The 18,244-nt window shown below is 58.0% G+C and overlaps 1 protein-coding gene across 11 annotated transcripts in view; it reads right to left on the minus strand.

Moving 5' to 3' along the window:
* PXN (paxillin) overlaps window positions 1-18,244 on the minus strand; it is a 42,945-nt gene that overhangs the window by 11,361 nt on the left and 13,340 nt on the right. For 4 of the 11 annotated variants that reach the window (XM_069558178.1, XM_069558177.1, XM_069558172.1 and 1 more), the window contains exons 2-3: window positions 541-764; window positions 118-233 (exon numbers count right to left, since the gene is read on the minus strand). In XM_069558178.1, coding sequence (XP_069414279.1) covers window positions 118-233; window positions 541-764 — 340 coding nt within the window. Of the gene's footprint in view, window positions 1-117; window positions 234-540; window positions 765-2,225; window positions 2,366-5,794; window positions 5,946-9,954; window positions 10,096-14,807; window positions 15,014-18,244 lie in introns of those variants that run through there. The other 7 variants (XM_069558182.1, XM_069558179.1, XM_069558173.1 and 4 more) reach the window with 7 other exon arrangements.

Raw genomic sequence — 18,244 nt, forward strand, 5'->3', positions numbered from 1 at the left:
AATAACCCGAGGACCCAAGGAGGAACCCCCACCCCCCTCCAGCGCCCTGGCCCAGGCTCGGCTGGCTGACTCAGCCTAGCGTGTGTGGAATCCACGGGCAGGGGGAGGGGCTGGCACCTGTACACGTGGTCTTCCTCGCCAGCTCGGGGACACGGGAGCCCGCCGCCGTCCTGGGGGTTGGAGGCACTGGAAGTCTTGGCACTGGAGCCGTACACGGGGGATGAGGACTGAGGCTGTGGGGAGGACGGTGCTCAGGGCCTCCCCAGGGGGCAGGGTGGGTGGAGAAGGAACAGCCCGAATCACCCCCGGGAGCCTCCCGCTCACGGCCAGCCTCACCAGGGAGTTTCCACACTCTGGCCAGGAGACAGGTGATTAACAGTTGGTCACTGTCCCTTCACGTGGCATTGGGTGGGGAGGGCCAGACGCTTCCTGCCTCTGCCGCGCACCGCCCCCCAACTTCCTGGGCTCCCGGAGCCCCTGCCAGACCCGCTCCACTGGCCCCGAAGCTGACTTCTGAGCCCTCCCCATCCCCCACCTTACCTGCTGGTGGGTGAATCGGGAGGTGCTGGGTGGCCAGGGGTCTAAGGGGTCGAGAACCGTGCCGTTGAGGGCCTCGCTGGATGGGGGCGGTGGGACGGGGGGTACAGCGATCTCCTGGTACGTGTGGTTCCCAGTCGGGTAGGAGTAGGGGGTCTCCTCAGACAAGAACACGGGCCGCTTGGAGATGTGAGAGGTTGTGGACTCCAGGTCCGCCAGCAGGGCGTCTGCAGAGAGCGGGCGGGGAGTGGGTGAGGGAGAGGGGTCCTGGGAACTAGCCTCCAGGGCCAGCACCCTCCGGGCCTGCACCCGAGAGTTAACGAGCAACTTCTGAGCGCTGGCCCCACCCATGGGAGAAAAGACCAGCCCCAGGGCAGGAAGGTGCTAGCCCAGACCAGCCTGGCTAGGTCAGCGCCCAGAGCTCGGCTCCTGGCCAAGGAGGAGGCGCTCTGGGGGCTCCAGGGCCGCCCCCCGGGGCTCTCCTACCTCTGGGAGCTGGGTACCAGTGCTCCCTCCCCGACAGGGCTGTGCGGCTGGCTGGCTGGGAGTCAGAAATGCCTGCCTGACTCCACAGGGCAAGGCAGACAGAGCAGGTGGGAGGGGCCCCACGTCACAGGGAGGGGCCAGGTCCGCACTTAATGCCCAGGAGCTTCAGCCAGCTCAGCCCACAGGCTGGAGGGGTGGTACCTGCCTTATTGACCAGGTAGAAGCCGAACTTCGGGCTCCAAGCTCCTCCCGAGTCTTGGGGCTACCAGGGAGGTGGGGGCCAGGACAAGGCTGGCATGCCGCTCCCTACCCCCTTGGCAGAGGGGCAGGCAGGACTGCTCTGTAGGCTGTTTCTGCTGAAGCCTGGCAGGCAGCCTGGCCCCAGAGGCTCCAGGGCCCCACTACTCTGCTTTGAACAGCAGCTAGGGAGCTGGATCGGCCTTGAGTGCGAGCTTCCATTACCCAGGCACCAGGCAACCAATGGGGGGAGGGGGCCTCTGCATCTCCCCAGTCCTCAGACAAGAAAGGTACAGCTGGGGGAGGGGGTGGGGTCAGGAATTGCTGACCCTCCCCTCCTGAGACCCTCAGCTGCCCCAGCCTGGCCCAACATGCCATGCCCTTATTCATGCCCTGCCCTGTGCTCACCACCAGCTCACTCTCACCCCAGTGCTGACCCATTGGGGTCGGGGCCTGGTGATAACCCTCCTCGGAAAGCAATGGCCGGCTCATGGCCCTTTACTAGTAACGGGCCTGGTGCTCAGCACACTGCATCCATGGTCTCTGTTAACCCTCCTAACGAGGCTGGAATTCCCACCCTCCCTTTACAGACGGGAAACCAACTTCAAGAGGTGATAGGACTGCCCCCCTCCCCCACCGCTGCCACCATAACAAAGTCCAGTGCGTCACAGGAATGACTCCTCGGAGGCCCCCCCAAAAAAACCAAAAATCTGCCCCGCAAGAGGCTGCAGTGATCACAAGACGATGCCGGGCTTAAACGGCACAGCTTCCTGAATGACGGGGCCCAAGCTCCAGGGCTGCCAGTCTGGTCCTTCCTGGTGACCCAGTCTCCAAACCCTACCCCTGCTCAGAGGCAGTGAGAAGGAAGCAGGGGCCTCACCCAGGGCCCGGGTCTGCGGGCCCACACCACCTCCCAGCTGCCTGCCCTGATCTCCAACACCCAAGGCTGGCCTGGCCCCACCTACCCCAGGCTCCTAGCCCCGCTGATCAGAAGCTTGTTCCAAGGAAGGTCAGGTCCTGCAGGTCCCCCTCCCCCTCCAGGTCCTTTGGAAGACATCTGACTTCCTGTCTGTAGCAACCGGAACTAGAGGGAGTCAGTGTGTGTCTAGGTAACAGAGGAAAAGGAACTAGCCTCCAGGGCCAATCCCAGTGGCCTCTCCAGGGCCACACCTGCTGCCTTGGCTCCATAAGGCGTCCCTGGCTTCCTCTGGGCCCAAGCCAGCAGGGGGATGGGGGTCCTCCTTCTCCACCACAGACAGAGCCAGCCCCCCAGAGCTGGCAACAAGTGCAAGTCCAGTAAGGGTAACAGGAGCAGCTGCCATGCTTGAAGGCCCGCCACGCACTAGGAGGGCCATCTGGGTCACCGCTTTCGCTCCTTACAACACCACTAGTGTGGATGGCAAAACTGAGGCTCAGAGAGCTAGAGGCACACGCCCGTGCCGTGAGCTGACTGAAGGGACGCCGCTCGGACCTGAACGCGGTCTCTCGGGCTCCACTCAATCAAAGACAGATGGTGAACCTTCCCTGTCAAAGCTTTTGAGCTAGGGACACTGCCGCCCCTGCACCAAACGCCTTCCCCCGCCTCGTTCATGAGCTGACTCCGAGTCTGGCTGATTGGTTTATGATTTAAACAGGCTCTTTTCAACGCAGCTACCTCTGTGGGCTGGAAGGTGCAGTGCCGGGGGATGGAGAAGAGCAAATGCTGTGGAGTCGAGCCAGACCTGAGGTCAGTCCCAGCGCCTCTGTCCACCCTGCCCATGGCCACAGTGCAGATCGCCTGGCCCCCACCTGACAGCACTGGTTCGAGGTTTACAAGGGAGAGCAGATGATACAGGACATGGGAGGGGGCTGCAAACATCACGTGTCATCTGCTTCAGAAATTCAGGAGAAAAAAAAAAGATTTTCCTCCAAGGAGGCCAGGTGAGGGTGCCAAGTGCTGACTCCTCCTCCTAAGTCCTCTCTGGGTAGGATCTGGGCAGGACAAGAAAAGGGCAACCTTGAAGAGAGAAGAGCAAAGTAATAAAGTAACACTCAAAGTGAAACATCTGGATGTCAGAGAGAAGGGCCCCATCATTGTCCAGGGACGCGTCTGGCTGCGGATTCCACCAAACCCCCCACAGGCACCTCAAGGAAGATCAGGGAACATAGGAGGCGTGGGGGGTACTCGCTGGCCTCTACTTTGTGTTTCTGGGGCTGCTATCTCCCCTGAGGCTGCACAAGGGTGCCGAGCCAAAGTCTTCTTGCAGGCTCAGCAAACTCCTCCCTTGCCTGAATAAACAGAGGAGGCAGGTGGAGGACGGGACAATGGAGTCCGCCTTCAGGCAGCGCCCCAAGGTGTCTGAGCTGGGGGGGGGGTCCCCAGTTTTCAGCTAGAGTTACTGCCTGGCGCCAGCTCTGGATCCCCTAGGGGCAGGCTCAGAGACTGCTTAACATATGCCCCGGAGAGGGTGTCCAAGAAGACACCCTCCCTCCCATGTGTTCGCAGGCTGCCTTTCATCCACACAGAGGGAGCATCTGAAGCAGTTCGGGCCTAGGAAGGCCTCAAACTCCACTAAGCTTCTGGGTCCTGGCCTGAGCACTCTGGGACAAGTCAGAGCCACCAGGAGGGCCCCGGTCACCCTGGGGAAGGAGATCTCTCAGGGGCTTTCCAGTCCTCTTCTGGAGGAAACCACCCCAGATTCTGCAGGCGCTTTGCCTCGAGGATCAGCTGATGCAGGCTCTGGCACTTCCATCCAAGGAGAGGGTCTCTGGGTACAGGTGTACAAGGTCTCTGAGTCTCTCCTTTTCACACTGTGGGTGGAGGGTGTTAACGCTAAATCTCCAGCCCACCAGAGGCAAAGGCCAGCCAGCGGCGCCTGGCGGCGGAAGGGTGGGCACCATCCTCTACTGCCACCAGGGGGCGCTATTCACCCACTGGCTCTCCACGGCCGGGAGTAACCAAAGGTATGCTGCTGCTGCTGCTACGCTGCTGCTGCTATACCGCGCCGCAATCACGGAATTTTAGAGCCAGGGGAAGACCCCGGAGCCCCTGACTGGCCACAGGCGGGCACACCGGGGAAGTTTCAGTGCCAGAAAGGCCTAACTAAGCTGGAAGGATGGAGCAGGCTGCAAGGAAGAGCACAACAGGGCCCGGGTGCCAAGTCTGCAAGCACATATATCACTTGAAGGCGAGACTCAAAAGTGCCACAAGAGCCCGCGGGAACCCAAGAGAGACAGGCACAAGCCCTGGCTTCCAGAGTCCGGTGGCTGCACCTAAGCAGCAGTTCAGAGAGGTGGTGGCTTCGGCTGGAGCTGCCCAGGTGTAGGGAGGTATCTGGGTGGGCACAGCGCACCAGAGCCAGGCCAAGGTGACAGGCCCTTCTCCGAGCTGGCTGCAGTAACCATCGGCTGAGCACAATCCTCAGGACAGAGTGGGAGCCGCTAGGTCTGCCGCCCTGAGGGGGTTAACACTCAGGTGTCCAGGCTCTCTGCCCTGGGAGGGAGGAGACCCAGGGGCCGGTCTGCCTGCATTCCAGGGCCACTCACATTCCCAAACCAGCTCAGACACGTGGGGATGACGGGAGGGGGACTCTGGGGTGGGAGGACCCCCTGATGCCCCCAACATAGGGGATCTCTCCCCCAGGCTGCAGCTCCCAGGGCCTGGGCTGACTCAATAAGAAGTTAAAGAGAAGCCATTAACCACCTCCACCCCCAGCTGGAGTCTAAAGACAAGCCAGGCCTCTTTCACAAGCCTGCCTTCCTCCTACCCAAGCCTGGCCACTTCTTAGAATGTGATAACGACTATCAAGATCAGAGGCCTAGAGCTGGCCGGACGCCAGAGAGAGTGAGATAAAAGGCCAGCCGTGATCCCTCATGGTGGGGGCGGGGGTGGAGGCAGGGTCGGGGGAGCCCAGCACAATGTCATTTCCCCCGTCCTAGGCTCTGAGGACTTTAGATGTTAGAATTCACACAGGGGATGGTTCTGAGTCACACAGACTCTGCTCCATGGCCGAGTTGCTCGGCCAGGCCAAGCTGCTTAACTGCTCCTGTGCCTCCATTTTCTTGTCTGTCCAATGGGAATTTCACCATCTGACTCACAGGAATAAGGACTACAGGAGTGGATATAAAGTGCCCGCTTTAGCACAGTCTCTGGATGGGCAGACGGGCAGGCGGATACACACACACACTCTCGGTTCCCGCCCACAGGGATGGTTAGGCCCGGATGGGAAGGAGAAGAGTGCTTCCCACCCTGGCCCACTCCTGAAGGCCAAGGGTGCCGCACTCTCGGATCTGCAGTTGAGGGGCACCGCTCGGCGGTGGGGGGGAACAAAGTCACGACTGGAGAAGCCACCCCAGCGGGTCTCCGAATTGGGGCAGGTTCACGGGAGCATCATCGCATCTGAGAGTTCACAGGCCACCCCCTAGCTAGGCCCCGCCCACCAACGCTAGGCCGACTTGAAAGAGCTGGGGTCCTTTGGCCACCAGAAAGACCCCACCTTGACGTGCCTTGTATTCTCAACAGGAACAAGATCTTTCCAAGGCTGGGCTCACCCACCTTCTTTCTGCAGGCCACTTTAACTCAGCTTCCACAGCCCAGGCAGGTGTCTCCTTAGAAGCTGAGAAGCCGAGGGAGGGTGGAGCGGATCCTGCCCTGAGAGCTCCGGTACAGGCTGTCCCAGTGGCCCAGGGCCAGCCGTCCCTCCCCGCCATTTATGGTGAGACCCAACCTCTCACAGAGACAGCAAGTCCCTTCCCCGCTAGACCTGGAGAGGCCCGGCCTTCTGGCCTGCCCACCCTGCTGGGCTCAGAATACCGGGCAAGAGGTTTCCGCCCTGCTGACCACCGGGGTAGCCTCAGTCACCTCGAGGGTCTAAGAAGAAGCTGCCCGAGCTCAGGATGCAAGCAGGGAGTGGGGCTCGGCCCTGCTTAAGGAAAGGGGCGCATGAACAACAGGGCCAGCTCCCCTCCATGGGGATGGTCTCATCTCTCGGCCCCCTCTGCTGAGACTTCCAGATTAGGAAGGCTAGCGGCGGGAGGGCGGGTCTCCCCTCCCTTCCCCCAGCCCTGAGCACATGAGCAGTAGGGGCAGAGGTAATCTAATCCATGGTGGCGGGACACTTTTGCTTGCTGAGTAACTCCCCAGGAATGGGGAGCTGGGTATATTTATCCTGATAACTGTCCTGGGAGGACAGGCAGATCTGGGACTAGGAAGGGCCAGTCCGACCATTTCAGCCAGGTCCGCTCTGCACCACCCAGCCCCGGCAAGCCTGGGCTAGGACCTGACTAGGAACTCGGTCTCTCGGAGGCACCTTCCCCTGCCGATCTGGGTTCTGGCTTTTTGTCAACCAATGTCTCCTCTCCAAGAAATTAAGCTCTGGGTGCCCTATCCCCGGCAGCTAGCATGAAGGGTTGAAAGACACAGGACAGTGAGGAGGAAGAAGATGGAGGAGCCATGAGCCAGAGAAAGCAGTGGGCCCAGCCTGCCAGGTGCCTAAAATAAGCAGACTCAATTGGCTCCCACGCCAGGTTGCAAGCTCCGAGGAGGAGGAGACGATATAATCTCGGGTGAGATTTATATAGAGAACTTTCCTGGAGCTCTTCGGAGTTTGTCTAAATCCAAGATACTGCTATTATCTGAATCCCAGACAGGGAAACTGTGCTCCCTAAGGGGCCAGGAGGAGAAACGATCAATACTGGAGTGTCATTTAAATATTTAATAGCTGTGCCTGGAGGTTATGAAGACTCAGCTACCCCTCCCCTCCGCTGACTCATGCCTCACTCAACAGGAACTGGCATTTTCCTCTCGGCCCTGAAGGAAGGGCGGGCTGGGGGTGACACACAGGAAACCAGGGGAGTAGGCCGGAGTCTTCCAGGCTGCTGCCCCGAGAGGTGGGAGGCGGCCCTGTGGAGAAGGCGGCTCTTCCCTGGGCTTCCCACCTGCCTCGGAGGACAATCTCCCGCCTGCCCTTCCTTGCAGGGACTGATACAACGAGTGCGCTGGCAGGCAGGCCGACTCTCGACTGGGTGCCTGGGTGGCGCCCAAGCTCACAGAGCACAGGTAATCAGAGACACGAGAGAATAAAGGAGCAAAGGCCGCCCAGGGGCCACCCCAAGCTCCAGGCAGAAGCCAACCGAGCCAGGCCCCGTCTGCACCAGGCACCCAAGCAGGGCGCCCCCAGCCCCGGGACCCAGCCCTCTGAGGGGGCTCCAGCAGGCTGAGTAGCAACAGGTGGCGAGGCCGCCCAGGTACACACTGCACATCTCCACCACCCACAACGGGCACAGCAGCAGGTCCAGGCTGCCCGGACGGCCAAGTCTCGTTCCTGTTGTAAATAACTCATCTGAGTCCAGCATCAGCTGGCCCCGCCCTCCTCCAGAGGGGCCCAACCCCGTGGACGAATTTCATTGGTCAGATTTCATCCACCTCCTCAGGTGACCCGGAGACTCTGGACTTTTCTAAAGTCACATCTAGGGTCCAACTCCAGGCTCACCCTGCGGTTTCTTCAAAGGGTGACATGTGGATTTACACACAACTAGTGAAACAGACAGCCTCGGACCCTGGAAGCTCAGAGGCTGGGGTTTTTCTCAGCTATTTCACAGGCCATCCACGCCTGCAATCTGGGCTCTTCAAGGCAAGTCGGGCTGCTGCAGAGCAGGGCGGCTCCGGGGGCCTCCCACCCCTGCTGATCATCAACAGAGCTTAGGAGGGGCTCTGCAGTGAGTCATCCGCCCTACAGAGACCCAAGCAGAAAGTTCAGAAGTTTGCCTGTGTTCCAGGAACGAGCTGCAGCCTTTTCCCGATGTTTGTGGATTTCGTAGCACCAGTTACCCACTCTAGCTAGTCAAGTTCTGACTGACAAACGCGGCTCATGGCGGCTCATGGGGAAGCACAAGTCCCTGCTTCCCCATCTCTGGAAGCTGGGCCACTTCCCAGCCTTTCCCTGTTCTTCCGTAGCACCTGTGATAGCCTGCGGGTCCTTTCCCAGCTCCCCACATGTCACTATCAAGCACCATCAGTTCTTCCTTCATTGGGCCTCTCCCCTTTCTTTTTTTTCCCCACTTTTTGGCTGCAACTCAGGGCATGTAGGATAGTAGTTCCCTGACCAGGGCTAGAACCCATGCCTCCTGCATTGGAATGCAGATTCTTAACCACTGGACCACTAAGGAAGCCCCCCTCGTCCTTTTACTTGCCTCCCTTTCTTTTTATCACAGGAAGCCAATCACTTAAGACTGGCAACCGAATCCATCCTCAGCCCCTTCTCGAACTCGCCGGCAGCCCCCTGCCCTGCATTCCCCGACTCTAACCCTTGCAGAAGAGGCCAGCACATGAACTTCTTGATAATCCCACCCTTGCGTGTGCATCCACTAGACAGCTCGCCCTCTGAGGGCAGGAACCTTTCTGCGCCACAGATCCACAGCACGAGGCCCTTCGTGAGCCTCTCGGGTGGTGACTGAGTATGTGTCAAGCAAGGGGGACTCACGATGCCCGGCCACTGACGACCCTCTCTGCCTGCGGGGTGAGATTGGAACCCCCAGGGCTGGCATTCTGGCCTTGAGCCTCTTAGAATACAGTCCCGATCAGCCTTTACCTCGTCCTCGGCCTGCTCACCGCCACCTGCCTCTGCAGCCAAACTGGGCCCCCTCGTCCCTCTCCCCATCTATGTGCCTTTATTCACAATACTGAACATATTCCCCCACCCCCACCACCCACAGGGATGTCCATACCCCCAGGGGGCATGTGGAGGCCAGAGGCACAGTAGTCAGCTGGGGGTAAACCCAGAACACCCTCTCAGGATCAAACTGACTCAGGAGCAAGAAACTGAGACGACTGCCTTGAATTAAAGGGCTACTGTACAATGGACAGGAATCCGCCTGCCGATGCAGAGGACATGGGTTCAACCCCCGGGCCGAGAAGATTCCACGTGCCTTGGAGCAACTAAGCCCTCATGGCACGGTTACTGAGCCCACGTGCTGCAACTGCTGAAGCCCATGCGCCCAGAGCCCGTGCTCCGCAACGAGAGACGCCACCGCCACAAGCAGCCCACGCGCCGCAACCAAGAGCTGCCCCCGCTCACGCAACCAGAGAAAGTCTGTGCACACAGCAATGAAGACCCTGTGCGATCAAAATATAAATTAAACTGCTAGAAAGGCTACTTTTATGGAGTCCGATGCCAATGAACCATGAGATTAAAAACTGAGGTGTCAAAGCACCCTTCTGCACGTGCTCGTGGTGAGGGCTCAGGAGACATTTAAGCAGCCCGCGGAGTCATCCTGTCCAAACCATAGACGTGGCTGCCCACAGGGTGCTGGGAGCAGAGCTGCTGACCACACAGCTCTCTGAAGCCCCCTCCTGGCATCCCAGCCCACATGGCAGTGTGGCTCAGTGGACAGAGCGGGCCTCCAAGTACAGAGGGGCAGCAGAGGGGCACGTTCAAATCCACAGTGCTCTCAGCCTGCTCCCAGTGGCAATTCTGGGTTTTAGCTGCTCAGACACCTCACAAAGTGCAGGGTAAGGAATCAATGAAATCAATGAGTATACGAAAGCCACCGCAGGGGGAGAACCTCCTGGGTTCTCTGGGACAGGAGGAGACTCAGGAAAGAAACCCACGGCCCCACCCTGAGAACGAGGGGAGCCGGGTACTGCGGCCAGGAATCCCGGGAGCTGTGACAGGTCTGTCACTGACTCGGGCCTCCTTGCCGAGCAAAACCACTGACCTCATCCCTCCGTGCCTCGGGTTCATTCCAAGTCCTCCTCGGAGAACATCAGCTGAGCCCAGGAGCCTCCGACTCACTCCCGGGCGAAGACAGAGGCCCTGGTGGAGAAGCTTCAAAGCTTCGCGGCCCCGCCCCCAGGCCACTGCGGGCTGAAAGCCCTGTGACTTTGAACCTGGAACTGGGACAACTGGAGGAGCCCAGGGCAGGGCGGCCCTTCCCCTGCCACCGAGGCTCAAAGCCCTGCCAAGTGCCCCGAGGGGACCCAAAGCCAGGGCTGCGTGACCTGAAGGAAGCTCAGATGGGGGGGGTGCACGCCCCCGGACACGGGCAGAGGGCGCTGCCCCCATTTTACGGAATGGGACAAGGAGGCTCGGAGACACCTGAGGAGTGCACCCGGCGGCCTGGCGGAGTCGCCACCCCCACGGGGACAGCTCTGCCTGGCCACAGAGCTCACCCTGAGTCTTTCGGTAACACCCCACTGTGAGGGGAACAGCGCGGGCAGCTGTCCCTCCTTCTGCCTGTCACCACTCTCCGAAGCCCCCGTCTCCAGTGCCCTTGAAGCCATCCAAGAAGCCTGGCCACTGAGGTGCCCCTCCACCCCCACCACTGCTGGGAGCCCGTGCTCTGGGCCTCCCTTCTTGTCTCTCCCTCCTCGGTGTGGCACAGGGAGCTCCCTGTTCTAACTTGCTGTCTGGGGGCTTGGGGGGTGTCTATTTGCAAGAGCGCTCCCCCCACCACCACCACTGTCCCATGCCCACTAGCCCACTGGAACATCATGACCCAAGATGGGGCTACCCCAGGGGCAGGCGCTGACCTCCACCCTTTTCTATCTGGACAAAGGGAGGGGCCCGGGGCTCAGAGAGCTCAGAGGCTCCCCAGCCTCCACCAGAAGCAGGGAGAGGAAGCAGGAGAATCATCAGGAGACAGGCAGGCAGGCAGGGCTCCTCTGAAGGCACCAAACAGCCAACTAAAAGAGGGACAAAGAATCTCGCGCGTGATGTGGGATCGATCAGCCTGAGGCGTGCCACCACCTGTCTATAGCTCAGGACCACAGATGGCGGACACTTGCTACTTTCTTTGCTGTTACTTTTTGAGAATACACTGACAGCGGGTTCGCCAACGTTGGCCTCACCCACGTGTGTCCCAACACGATTTCTTGAGGGCGAGAAAGGGCTGGGAGGGGCTCAGAACCCCAGGCAGCAACCTCCGGAAGAAGGATGGGCAGCTCCTGATCCTTATCTGCCATGAGTGTCATCTGGAGGGTGTGACGCTGCAGAGCACAGTTGGAACCACTCTCTGAGAAAGTCAAGAGCAAAGACAAAGGGGCAGATGGGCCAAGAAAGAGCCAGGGCCAACTGGCCCCCACGTGACCTCAATGACACTTTCGTTTCCCTAGAAGCCTCTATGCCATCCAGCCCTGGTTTTCCCAGTCTCACCAGTTTGAAAGCCATCTACTTGGTTTGGGGCAAGACAAAATTCTCGGGCCAGCTGAGTGCGTGTTGGCTCCTCCCTAGGAAGGGAGGGGCCCCCGACCTTGTCCCAGTCCCTCCAGCATCGCTGATGTACAGAGGAGAGATGCCTTCAGCCACCACCCCTAGGAGGACAGGGCAGATTTCCCTGGAAGCCCAGATCCTTGCCCACTCTCTGCGCTGGGAAACCAGCCTCTTCCTGGATGGGGAGGGAGCGGACGGAGGCCGCAGTCCTCACAGCGCTGGCTAGCCAGAGTCACACTGCGAAACCGCGAGAGTGAAAAAGGAGGGAGAGACTTTGCTGAGGGTCCTTCTCAGGGAGGGAGGGACCTCTGTGGCCTGTCGGTCTCGCTGGAAGGGCTCACATGTAGGGGCATCAAGGAACAGAGGAGGAGGATGGAGGGGGGAAGACCCTGTAGTCCACCAGCAAGAAACCCCAGAGCGGAGGCAGGGAGCCAAGCAGATAACAGGTCTCACAGGAGAATTGATCAGGGACGTCTGTGCCCTGGAGATCATGAAACAGACAGGGTCCCAGGGCTCTGCTTGGCTTGGCGAGGCTGGCCTCCCTCGATCACGCCCAGCTGGTGACATCAGAAGATGAATCGGGGGGAGGATCCATCTCAGCCCTGGTTTGGATTTTAGTGGAGGAGACATCTGGGGCTCTGGGAACCCAACCCAGCAGAGCCAGGACAGGTGACAAGAGCAGGCGCCAACTGTAACGCCCTGAAACATCACACAGGAAGGCCCCAAATGTCCTCACACCACAGTATTCCAGAATTTTGTTTGGAAGTTAGAGACTGTCTCTTTTGGGGGTGATGGTTCAGGGAGACCATTTCTATCACTCATTCCATAGGATGCTAGGTTCTGCGGTTTGCAGAGAACGCTTTCTTATTCTGAGGGGGCCAAGGAGAAGGGCCACCCACGGTGGAGGAGGGGACAGCCCAAGCCAGGACCACGGGATCTCGCATTGCGCACTCAGCCCAGCGGGGTGCTGTGCACCGCGCGCACGCGCGCGTGTGTGTGTGTGTTGGGGGGTGGCGTTGGCCGCACACAGCTGCCCTGGACAAGGCTGGTCTAAACTTGCCGAGAATGCACAGGATAAGAACTGCTGTGCCCCTGGCCCTGAACAGCTGCATGGGAAACTGGGGAGCCCTGTGGTTAACCAGGCAACCTTCGACCTGGACAGAACTGCCCGCTGGGGCTGCTGCCTCTCCTCCTGCCTGCCACTGCGTTCAGAAAGGAAGTGGTCACCCAGGAAGGCGGCGCGCTGATCAAGCACAGCCGCTCCTGCCCTCTTTAACACCGCCTGTTTCTCCTTTGCTAAAACACGAGTCTCCACATGGTTACCAGAGAAGAAAGCGGGGGAGGGATAAGTCTGGGGTGAACAGATCCACACCACTATAATATAAAAGGGATTAAAAAGGACCCCCTCGAGAAGGGAATGGCAACCCACTCCAGTACTCTTGCCTGGGAAATCCCATGGACACAGGAGCCTGGCGGCCTACAGTCCATGGGGTCGCAAAGAAACGGACACGACTGACCCACTGAGCACACGCTGTATGCTACAGGGGAACTGTGTTCAGTATCTTGTAATAACATATAATGGAAATGAATCTGAAAAAGAATATATAACTAAGTCACTCTGCTGTACACCTGAAACGCTATAAAGCAACCACACCTCAATAAAAAAAGAAAAATTACACACACACACAAAAAAGCAGCGCGACTCTGTCCGCATCCACCCCTCCTTCTGTACCCTGAACTGTGACATCTTCCTCTTTGGAAACCCTCCCTGGCAGGAAATCGGGGTGGGGTGGGGGGTTGCCTGTAAATGGAAGGGGTGCCTGACCTCACTCCACTGTCCCACCCCACATCCAGCTGAGACAGGAGCTGGGATGAGAGGAGTCAGCTGTCACTGGTTGTGAACAAGGACGCCTGTTTCCACGTGGAAGACACAAACTTCAACAGTCAGGCTCAGAGCACAGCCCTGGCACCCTCGCCCAACGTCCGGGTCCTCTGAGGCAAGATCCCAGGGCCGGTACCCTTATGAGCGCCACCGGCAAGTGTGGTGGCAGACAGTGGCAGATGGGAGGAGGTGCCCACGGCTGCTGGGGGTGAGGCAGCAGGGCTGAGCCCAGCGGCTCCGACCAGGGAGCACAGACTCTGATTTCACAGGGCCTTACTTGTCTGTACCTACCCACCTTTTTGGTGAGACAGGAATCATAAATGGCTAAGGGTTGGCCCAGATAATCTCGCAACAGCTCTTTTAAGTCAGGAACTCTGATTCTTCTCCTTCTGGAGAAAACTCTAGAGGCAGCAGGACCAGGGGAAGGTGGGCACAGGTTCAATGAGGCAACAGAGAACATGGCAGAGACCACCGGCCCGAGGTATGAAGGCCCCAGCCAGCCACACAGGGCCCTGGATGTGTTTGTGCTTGTTTGTGCTTTTTCTCCTTTCACTGTGGGATCTTGGTGCTCTGAGCAGGGACTGAACCCGTGCTGCCTGCGGTGGAAACACAAAGCCCGAAACACCGGACAGCCAGGGAAGTCCCTGTTTGTGCTTTTGAAAGAAATCTGAGTTAGCCTTAAGAAACTGAGAGGTTTCACCCAAAAGCCAAAATGTCTGGCTTCCCGGGAGAAGTCACAAGAGCTAGCAGTTCACGTCTGTGTTCCTGGAGGGCCACCACTGGCTGTCCCTTGAAATCCAGCACCCTTCCTTTTGGGCCTACTCCACCCACTCATAACACCCACCGGCCTCAGCAAGTACGTGAGTTTGCCGCAAGAATGCAGTGTGAGTTTTGTAGCTGAACAACTTCGGTCTAAGTCCTGGCTCTGTCACTTGCTGGGACTGCACCTCTTTGAGCTCAGTCCCACATCTGTAGACTGGGTCTGAAAACAGCCTCCAATATCACAGGGGTGGGAGGGGGGTTCCCCAGAACTCGCCTCCCCCTGGCCTTCCATCCCTCTCCCTGGGAGCCACCTCACCTTCACCTCTGGTGGCCCTGACAAGTGTCTAGAAACACCACGCTGGGCACAAAGGTGACAGAAGTACAGTGTCTGGGGATTTCCCTGGTGGTCCAGCGGTTAAAACTCCGTGCTTCCACTACAGGGGGCGCAGGTTCGACCCCTGGTCGGGAAGCTAAGGTTCTGCACGCTGGGCGGCACGGCCAAAATATGACAATGTCTGTTCCCACAGAGCGCTGAGTGGGAGACCGGCATAATCGGGGCCAAGGGGAAGGAGCAGGGTTTTTTCCTTCCCAGGCCCAGGGTGGAACATAGGCAGAGGTGAGACGCAGCCAGGCAGACAGAGAGGGCCGGACCCCAGAGCACAAGTCCCAGCTTGGGGAAAGAGGGGAGCGGGAGGTGCTGTGGAGTCTGGACGTACCGGGGCAGACGGCAGGGCAGCGGGAACGACAGGACCAGGCTCGTGTTGGTGCATCAGCATGTGCAGGGGAGCCCCGAGGGAGGTGGGGCGCGCCCGAGGCGGCCGGGGAGCCTCAGTGCTCTAAATAAAACTAGGCGAAATCCAGGCGACCTGGTAACTAAGCGGCTGTGAGGAAAGAGAACAGGATGCCTCCCACGTTTGTTTCCGGCAGGCGGACGGGCCATCCACCAGATGAGACAGGGCAGGTGGGAGGAGGGGCAGGGCTGTGGGGAGGAAGGCGCATGGGAGGGTCAGGGTGACGGGGGCAGGTGACGACCTAGGACAGGCAGAGCCCCGGGGCTACCAAGCCTGAGGTCTCTCCTTTCCCCTGGCCAAGCTGCCTCTGAATCTCTCCGGGGCCCAGGAAGCAGAGGTTTGGGAACGAGCACGCCTGTGTGCTCTGGCTGGGTGTGGGGAGGCTGTGCACTGCCTGCAGCCGGCTTGGGGAATTCTCGGGGTGCTCAGCCCTCCCTTGCCCTGCTCCCCAGGGCCCAAGTCCAGCCCTGGGATCCAAATAAGAGCCAGCTCCATCCCCCCAATGGCTCCCCTCCGGAAGAGGGGCCAGATCCGGTGTGTTATCACAGGAACCAGGTCCTTCCTGTCACACAAGCACATGGGCTCACCGCTGGGGCCAGCAGGCCCGGGACACTGAAATCTCAGGCCCCATGCTCTTGTGGAAAAGCCCTTCAAAACGGGCCCTGGGCTCCACCCTGGCTGAGCTGGGAAAGGATTTGCCCCAACAGAGGCTCTACACCTGACTGGGTGTTCCAGAGGCCGGCCCCACTCCGACTGCCATTCCACCGAGGAACCAAAGGTTAGTGGCTGTCAGTGGTGGCCTCGTGGCTCAAGGCTGAGTTTGATGAGCCTGTAAGATCCAACTGGGATGCCACACGGTGCCAAAGCAGAGCCCATGAATTCATCATCACACACACAAAGCCTCCTCCCTCTGGGCCTTTGCATTCACAGCACCAGCCGCCTAGACCACCCTCCTGTCTTCTTTACCACTAAATCCCCAGAGACTCCTCAAGACTTCAGTTTCCTCTTCTGCAACCCGAGGATAAAGAGGATCCGCCCTGCCTACCTAAACAAAAAGGAATGCATGGTTTTTATTCTGGAGAGTTGGGGGTGGGGGGGTGCCTCTTTTGTAAGAGCTTCCCAAATCTTAGTGTGGAAAAAAAGCATTTTGGAGAGTGAGGGGATTCCAGCTTTTTCATTTTCCCCCTTGTACACAAAACAAAGTAGAAATAATATAGATTAAAACTTCAAAAGTAGTTAATGAGTAGAACAAGGAGGCACAAAAATATCCAGGCAGGAAGCAAGCCTATTTACAATGAAGAAGCACACATAAATTAAGGTAGTCTGTCGTTTTCATATGAAACGTTAAAAAAGAAAGTCAAACATGCACTTCATGGGTGAAGTGAAAGAGAGAACATGGCTGTTGAAAGAGAGAAAACAACACTTATTTGGGGATGGATACCCCAACAAGGTACAAGTCTTACAGCACTCTGTAAGAGATTCCCATATCTTATTATAGAAATCCTTGTGATTTATATAAACAATGAAAGTGGGGGGCTTTTCTAAAAGTCAAGACTCCAGTCAAAACACACACGTTAGGGACTTCCCCGATGGCCCAATGGTTAGGACTCTGTGCTTCCAGTGCAGGGGGCACCAGTTCGATCTCTGGTCAGGGAACTAAGATCCCACATGCCACATGGCACAGCCAAAAAATAAAAACAGCAATGAGAATGATGAAACAATTTTTTTTTAAGAAATATAAAATAAGTAAATAAATAAACCACATCAAAGAGTCAGTTTAGGGTACCATTTCCTCCAAGAAGCCCTCCATGACTACATCTCCGGCATAGAATTCCAAGCTCCTCTCCTTTGAGTTCCCAAAGCACCGTGCATATCCCCTACAGGAGCAAACTGGCAGAAACTGTCGGCCGGAGTACCTAGGTCCCACCAGTCTGTGACAGTTTACCAGTTTATCGAGGGCAGGCAGGCTGTCTCCATCCATCTTTACCTCCTTGCCTCCAGCAGAGCCATGCCAAGCCCGTCCATCACCAAGACCTGCTCACCCCCGCAGTCCATGCCACTTAGTGAGCACTCACGACTCGCCCCCACTGCCAAGCACAATGGGGGGTGGGGGGGGTGGCCTGCACAAGCAGCAGGGCCCCAGCCCTTCCTCCTCTTCCATCCCAGGAAATCTCCCTCTACCGAGATCTAGTTACCACCACCCCTCCCAAACCGGCATCGCTCCTGCCCTTTAAAGAAAAAAAAAAAAAAGAACAAAATCAAAGAAGCACCGCACAGGACTCTGTGGCCTGAGCAGAGCAGCCCCTGGTGGGTACTTAAGGCTTCAACTCACTGTGTGGCCAGTCTGGCTTCCTCTGTGGGTGCAGGAGGGCAAGTCAGGAGTGGGGGCTGGCCAGCGGAAGCGAGGCAGCTGGCCTGGGGGGAAGCTGGTACCCAGGGCAGCCAGGCCCTGGGGCGGGTGGGCACTTTCACTTGGCGCTGGAGGGCTGGGGAGGAGGAGGGCAGGGAGGAACAGGGAGGACCGCAGCCTCCGTGTCCTGCGGACCTGCTCCTGTCTGTCACACCTCTTCCCGGGGGACAGAGGAGGCAGGAGGAGACAGGAGCTGGAATGTGCTGATTTTCTGAACCCTGGGCCGCTGGAATGTGTTAGCAACACCAGCCATGGGGCTCTGTAGCTGGGGCAGCTGATAGCATCATTGATTATCACCACCCAGCACAGATGAGACAGCCAAAAAAGCACGCAAGGATTAGCGATGCAGAGGGAAGCCTCACAGGCAGGGGCAACTTGCCAGCGAAAGAGAAAAGACGACAGGTTTTTGGAAGAGAAACTGAAAGAGAGGGGAGAGGGAAAAGATAAGGTTTTGCAAACATTTTTGTTAATTTCTTTGAACTTAATATACTCAACAAACCCAAAAGGAGGCAAGAAAAGACGAAAGAATTCAGAAAAATAGTACAGGGACTTCCCAGGTGGCTCAGCGCGAAAGAATCCACCTCCCGATGCAGGAGACAGGAGGTCGATCCCTGATCCGGGAAGATTCCACAGGCCGCAGGGCAACTAAGCCCGCGCGACATGAATATTGAGCCCGTGCTCTAGAGCCCAAAAGCCACAACTCCTGAAGCCCACAAGACCTAGAGCCTGTGCTCAGCAACAAGAAGCCACCACCACGAGAAGCTCACGAATCCCAACTAGAGAGTGAGCCCCTGCTCGCAACGAAGACCCAGCACAGCCAAAAATAAAAAAAATAAACAAACATTAAAAAACAACAAGAACAAATGGTAGAAACACAAAATAAGTGGCAAGATCGCAGACTTACACTCAATCATGCGAATAATTATTTTAAATGTTAGAAGGTCTATATGCT

The sequence above is a fragment of the Ovis canadensis genome, chromosome 17, assembly GCF_042477335.2.
Source record: "Ovis canadensis isolate MfBH-ARS-UI-01 breed Bighorn chromosome 17, ARS-UI_OviCan_v2, whole genome shotgun sequence".
Taxonomy (NCBI): Eukaryota; Metazoa; Chordata; class Mammalia; order Artiodactyla; family Bovidae; genus Ovis; species Ovis canadensis.